This window comes from Rhinopithecus bieti, unplaced genomic scaffold (genome assembly GCF_001698545.2).
Source record: "Rhinopithecus bieti isolate Rb0 unplaced genomic scaffold, ASM169854v2 scaffold_32072, whole genome shotgun sequence".
Classification (NCBI taxonomy): domain Eukaryota; kingdom Metazoa; phylum Chordata; class Mammalia; order Primates; family Cercopithecidae; genus Rhinopithecus; species Rhinopithecus bieti.
Window position 1 is genome coordinate 234,497 of NW_016813565.1, and position 7,080 is coordinate 241,576.

At 48.5% G+C, this 7,080-nt stretch overlaps 1 protein-coding gene across 1 annotated transcript in view; it reads left to right on the forward strand.

The window, feature by feature from the left end:
• Window positions 1-4,641: 4,641 nt before the first annotated feature.
• The window catches only part of AP2A2 (adaptor related protein complex 2 subunit alpha 2), a 51,360-nt gene continuing 48,921 nt past the window's right edge, over window positions 4,642-7,080 (forward strand). Inside the window, 3 exon segments of the mRNA XM_017848582.1 lie at window positions 4,642-4,696; window positions 4,935-4,952; window positions 4,955-5,002. Of these exon segments, the coding sequence (XP_017704071.1) occupies window positions 4,642-4,696; window positions 4,935-4,952; window positions 4,955-5,002 (121 nt within the window).

A 7,080-nucleotide genomic window follows, 5' to 3' on the forward strand; every position in this document is an offset into this window, starting at 1 on the left:
TGTGTATTTGTGTATGTGTGTATTTGGTGTGTACGTGTGTGTGTTTGTGTGTGTATTTGCGTGTGTGTGTATTTGGTGTGTACGTGTGTGTGTGTGTGTATGTGTGTATTTGGTGTGTATGTGTGTGTGTGTGTATGTGTGTGTGTTGAAAATTGGGCAATTACAGCTGTGGATGAGAAGCTGTGTCTTGTCTGTGTTTTTTGTTCCACAGAGGAGAGGGGTTTAACGGCTTGTTTCTCCTGGCGGTTGCCTCTATAACTCTAAATTTTGTGCTCTTAGTTTTAGTTTGTGGTTTCACAACCTTACATAAAATCTGTAGATTCCGCTTAGGAAAGTTGATGTAGCTCATGTAGTATTATTTTCTCTGTCTCCTGCCCCCAGGTTTTTATTATTTCTGCTTTGGATCTGAGCTCTGTTGATTCTGGACAACATGAGCTCCCCGTCAGAGTGGCTTCTTTCCCTGGTGTTTGGGCGGGTAAAGTGGAGGCACATGACAGGGAGAGAGCACAGGTCCCCGGCTGCAGACTTAGTAGCACAGATCTGTGTACACCTTTGTGAGAAGCACACATGTATACCACACATGTACACACACAGTGAGTGGCGCGCACACGTGCACACAGTGGCATGCACACGTGAGGCACACGCACACTGGCACACTGCACCCATTGCAGAGTGCTTCACCCATGCGCAGTCCCAGCTGTGTGAAGCTGCCTGCAGGCTTTGTGTGGCAGAAGCTCCCAAGACACTGTTTTCATGACTTTCAGCCAAGTTCAAAAGACCTGCCATCCTGGGGGGCATCAGGCTGCCAGCATCCTCCTGTGCCTGCTGCCCTGCTTTCTTGTGGAGCCATCCGCTGGTCAGCCATCATACAGAGAGGAGTGGGGATGCTGAGACTCTGGGCAGCCTGCCCAGGGGTCACTGCCGTGAACAGCTTTCAGGGCTGGGAAGAGACGGGGACAGGAGGTTTGAGTGTGTCTGTGTCTTGTTGAAGGTCCTCTGAGGGCAGAAGCTGGTGGGGGAGCCACCACACAGGCACTTGATTTTCCTGTTCTGACCACCTGTCCATCTGGAGTTTTCTAGGGCAGGACTGGCTCAAAGGAGTGTTTGTTCAATTCAGGAAACATTCAGCCTTATTTGTTAGCAAATGTGTGGTAAAAGACAAACGATGTTCTGGAGGAGGGAGCTTGTCTTGTGGGGGAGGCAAGATCAGTTTTGGAAGCAGCAGTGGTTGAGTTAGGCCCTGTGACTGCGTAGGGCAGGGATGAACTCCTTGTCCTCTGATCTGTGCGCACCAGGCCTGGCAGGGCCGCTTGTGCCATGTTCTGATATGGATGGGTTGCTGCAGAGGCCTTTTACTTCAGCCAGAGATCCTTAAACCAAAGACTCAGTTGAGAAGGTTTTTTAAATAGTCGAATTTGTTGTTGCTTTAAAAAAGTGACTTAGGGCCAGGTGCAGTGGCTCATACCTGTAATCCCATCACTTTAGGAGGCCGAGGTGAGAGGACTGCTTGAGCTCAGGAGTTCGAGACCAGCCCAAATACCACAGTGAGAACTTGTCTCTGTTTTTTATTTTTTCTTTTTTTCTTTTTTGGGACGGAATCTTGCTCTGTCACCTTGGATCACTGCAACTTCTGCCTCCCGGGTTCAAGTGATTCTCCTGCCTCAGCCTCCCAGGTAGTTGAGACTACAGGCATCTGCCACCACACCTGGCTAATTTTTGTATTTTCAGTAGAGACGGGGTTTCACCATGTTGGCCAGGCTGGTCTCAGACTCCTGACCTCAGGTGATCCACCTGCCTTGGATGAGGCACCTCCGCTCCTGGCCATATTTTTAATTTTTTAAAAAATAAGAATAAAAAGTGACTTAAATGTACACAAACTTGTTTTTGCACACAACTCACCTTACCCTGTGTGATGAATAATTGTATTTTGACAGTGCTTGTTAAACGTGTGTCCCTATTAAGATCACTTTGTACTCTTTAAGCCTTAGTTTTCACGGCTGGTCCAGGTAGAGTTAAACTACACGTGGTCTCATCTCTCTCCCATGCCTGGCTTGTGACGTACATGCAAGTATTTGTTGAGCAAGGGCCATTTAGCAATAGATTTAGCATGTACTGGAAGTTTGATTGTCGCATGTCTGATGTGCATTTTCCCTCTTTTGTGCAATAGAGAATTCCCAAATTTCATGGGTGTGAGCTGAGAAAAGACTTTAAGCTATGATTCCTCTGCTGTCCCACTATAACACAGAAGACTTCTGTGACCCCAAAATACGTGGGGATTTCTCCCCATCAGCAAACAAGCAATCAGTTCTGCAGTGGGCACCAGCTGGGGATCCTCCAACTCGATTCTGACACCACCTACATGGAGGTAGTGTCAGATCCCACAGGGCAGTCCCAGGACTGCCCCCTACTTCTCATGTTAGCCTCAAGCCTCAGGTTGTGACCTGTGCGCCTGCATGACAGACTGTGAATGGACATCTCCTGACCCCTCTTTGGATCCAATTAGTTTGCTAGAGTGGCTCACAGAACTCAGGAAACACGTCTCTTTGATCATAAAGGCTCGTACGAAGGGTGCAGGAGAGGTGATGCGTAGGGCGTGGTACTGGGGCATGGCCGCTCCATGGCCCTCCAGGGATCCCCCTGTGTTCAGTTATCTGGACGCTCCCCAAGCCCTGTCCGCCTGGGCCTTTTGTGGAGACTTCATTGGATAGGCATGATGGATAGCTGGGTACAAAGGGACTGGACCAAAAGGGTGTGATCTAAACCCAGTAGAGCCTGTCTGTGCAGATTCTTCCTGGCCTCTCTGTGCAGCATTCCTCCCCCGGGGTGTGGGGCAGGGCCCTTTGAGAAATGGGGGTCTTGTGACCCACAGTCAGACAAGGTAGGTCAGAGAATGTATTTGTGGCCAGCTCCAAGACAGAAAGGCGGGGGGTGTTAGAGTCCCTTGCTAGCCTCAGGGCCTGCCTTGGGGAAAAATACTGGGAGCTGTGAGAGTTGTGAGCCAGGAACTGTGGACAGACCCATCATGTCCATATAATATCACCAGGAACTGTGGACAGAACCAGCATGTCTGTATAATATCACCAGAAACTGTGGACAGAACCAACATGTCCACGTAATATCACAGTGAGAGTTGTGAGCCAGGAACTGTGGACAGACCCAGCATGTCCGTATAATACCACAGTCGGATATTATTAAAGTGGACTTGACCAGATTTTGTAGGAAGACCCTTGTGTTCCTACAAACCATTGTTTGCCCTGCAGTGCAGACCTACTCCCTGTATCGTAATCCCTCCTAGCTTCATCTGCTTTCCTTACGCGGTACATGGTGATTAAATAGGTGTGCGACTTCTTGATCAGTAAGTCTTCTGCCAGACTGTGTCTTCCATGAGGGTAACAGAGACCATGTCTGTTTTTGCTCATCCTTGTGCCTTGGTGCCCAGCACAGTGCCCAGCACAGTGTGTGGACAGTTGTAGGTGCCCAGTGGATATTTATGGAACAGATGCATCAGTCTGTCTTTAAGGTTCCCTCTAGCTGTGGACTGAGTTGCCTCCGTGGCTCCACCCCAGTTCATATGCTGAAGCCCCAACCCCATTGTGACTGGATTTGGAGATAGGGCTTTCAGAAGGCGGTTGAGGTTAAATGAAGTCATAGGGGTGGGGTCCAAATCTTGTAGGACTGGTGGCCTTATAAGAGGAAGAGAGAGCGTGCTCGCTTCATAAGCATGCATCAAAGAAAGGCCACGTGAGCACATAGAACGTGGCTGTCTGCAAGCCAGGAAGAGAGCCCTCACCAGAAACCACCCTGCTGGTGCACTGACCACAGACGTCCAGCCTCCAGGACTGTGAGATAAACTTTCAGCCACCCAGCCTGGGGTGTTTTGTCATGGCAGCCAGAGCAGACTAAGGTACCTGTAACTAAGTAAGAGACATGAAACTAAGTAAGAGACATGAAATTGAAATGTGTCAATTCAGGTATTTTGATTGCCGTTGGGGATGGATAAGCCAAAAAGAAAGACTGTTTTAAATGACTAGATTTTATAACAGATAGGTCGTAATATCTATCAACAGATAGACTGAGTAGATCAGTCTTTCCTGCTTTGGACAGAAGCTAGCCTTTGGGCCTGTTGGTGGGAGCACTCCTAATGTTATTAATGATATTAGTACCTAACCGTATTTGTTGAGGACTTTTCTTGTAGGAATGCTCATCCCATCATGAGGGCCCACCTCATGACCCCATCTAAACCCAGTCACCTTCCAAAGATTCCATCTTCAGATACCATGACATTGAGTTTAGGGCTTCAACATGCGAATTTTGGGGGGACAGAAACATTCAGTCCATACGGCAGAGGAGGCAGGCTGATGGGCCCAGCCTTTATTTTAACGGGCACATCTGAGCTGAGTCTTGAAGGATGCGTGTTGCAGAGGCTGCATCTGTTTTGCGACTGCAGTTGATCCAGGAGGAAACTGTGGAGGTGAATTTATAAAAGAAAATTGGAAGCCTATAGTAGTAAAACTGTGTACTTTTGGCAGTGAAAGTTGATTTTAGGAGTAAACCGCTGTATTATTAGGGGATGATGATTTATCATGGCAAACATCCGGCAGGTATTTGAGTTCTGAGCTTGGTAAAAAGGTAGCGTTAGAAATGGTGCTGTGGAGCACCCCTGGGTGTGCGGCGGCCGGCCGGGGTGGTTCAGGACGTACGTGCTCCTTTGCTCTCCTGACCCAGGCGCTCCCCTTGGCTGGGTCCTGACCCCAGCCCTGCTGCAGCCCCTTTCTGCCGGCTCTGGGTTGGAGGCAGGTGTCTGATTTGGCTTTTCTCCTGCCTTGAAGTGGGGCCTCAACCCATTCGTGAATTCTGAGTGTCAGTCTTATCAGGGAAATGGTGTTTCTTTAGAAATCAGTTAAAATAAAATGCCTTTTGGTTCTTTTTTTTAGGCAAAAGTAAAGAAGCAGAAATAAAAGGATAAACAAGGAACTGGCAAATATTAGATCAAAATTTAAAGGTAAGTATGTTTAACCTTTTCCAGGAAATGTCCTGTTGTAAATTTTCTGTAATAAGAACCCAATCTTTTAATACTGTCTTCTTTTCCCCCACACTGAAGTGAAGTTCTCAGTTTCTACAGTTTCTGTCAGGGCTCTATGTCAGAATTAGGTAATGACATGTGTGCAGCTGGTTAGGTGCGGCGGCCCCTCCTGGTGTCTGGTCTTTTCCTGGAGCTGGAACAGCACCGGTGCAGTGCCCGGCTGCATGTCACAGTGTTAGCCACCAGGCCAGTGTGCTGGGGGTTCAGAGGACAAACACCAAGTATGGGAAGCGCTCTGCGCAAGGCGCCACCAAACATTCCCGCTGACGGTCAACAGGGACCTGACCCGCTCTCGGCAGACTACCTCTCTGTGAGCCAGTGTGTGGGCTGAGTGCCTTCCCTGAACATCCTTACTTGGAAGAATTGTGAAGTATAGACTTAGTTTTCAGCCCTTAGGACATTTGTGAAAGCCCAGTTAATCCTTCAAGCCTTAGTTTTTCAGTTAACGTTTACAGATTTGCGATCTGGCTCACCTCCCTTTGCATACCTTAGCCACAGTGTAGCTGAAATTGCCCAGGCACAGTGAGTCAGGGAGAGGGCTGAGCCTGGCCCCTGTAGAACTGGAGGGACAGGCAGAACACAGCTTGGGGACTCCTGGAGTTTCATGGGATGGGTGCTTTTGAGGGCTTGAGAATGGAGAATGGATATCCAGTAGTTTCTTTTTTTTTTTTTTTTTTTTTTTTGAGATGGAGTCTTGCTGTGTCGCCCAGTGTGGAGTACAGTGGCATGATCTTGGCTCACCGCAACCTCTGCCTTCCAGGTTCAAGCGATTCTCCTACCTCAGCCTCCCAAGTAGCTGGGATTACAGGCGTGTGCCACCACACACCTGTAATTTTATTTAGTAGAGACAGGGTTTCTCCATGTTGGCCAGGCTGGTCTTGAACTCCCGACCTCAAGTGATCTGTGCACCTTGCCCTCCCAAAGTGCTGGGATTACAGGCGTGAGACACTACTGTGCCTGGCCTGGCTGATTTTTGTACTTTTAGTAGAGACGGGGTTTCTCCGTGTTGGTCAGGCTGGTCTCGAATTCCCGACCTCAGGTGATTCACCCGCTTTGGCCTCCCAAAGTGATGGGATTACAGGCATGAGCCACCATGCCCGGTGTGCACATTGTTACATTGTTCTCAAATGTAAAATGGGGAAACCAGTGATCTCAAATTGGGTTCTCCAGGATGCGAACTCTGAAATGGGCTGTGTACAGAAGATTTATTGGAGAGTGACACCAGTGAAAAGTAAAGGGCAGAAGCAGAAGGAGATGTGGGTCTGACAGAGTCGCTACCACCTGCCCATCAGGGAGCTCAGGAGCTCAGATTGCCGGCTGGAGGCGGTGGCACTGGGTTGAAAGGGCTGCACCCTGGCACCCTCTCACTCAGCCGTGGCTCTCCACCTGGGGAGCCTGACCCTGACAAAGCCAGCCCCTGCCAGCCGGCCTTACTCTTGGTACCACTGGGCCTTCATTGAACGGGATCTGTGTCTGCTCATTGTGAGGAAATGAGGAAATACATAGAAATTGCTTGAAAAGAAACCAGCGCCCAGCCAATGTTAATCCATTTTGTTGTTGTGAAAAGGATTCATGGCCTTTAGAATGCTAAAGATTAAATTTGAATGGAAGATTTTTATAGGTTTCAGAATAATAATCTAATTTGTTGAGGTATAACTTTAAAGACTTTGTTAGGCTGTTAAATTTACAAACTCTCTGGCCAGGTGTGGTGGCTTCACGCCTGTAATCCCAGCACTTTGGGAGGCTGAGGCGGGTGGATCACTTGACGTCAGGAGTTCAAAACCAGCCTGACCAACATGGTAAAACCCCATCTCTGCTAAAAATACAAAAAAATTTAGCTGGGCATGATGGCATGTGCCTGTAATCCCAGCTACTCCTGAGGCAGGAGAATTGCTCGAATGCGGGAGGTGGAGGTTGTAGTGAGCTGAGATCGTGCTGTTGCACTCCAGCCTGGGTGACAAGAGCAAAACTCCATCTCAAAAAAAAAAAAAAAAAAA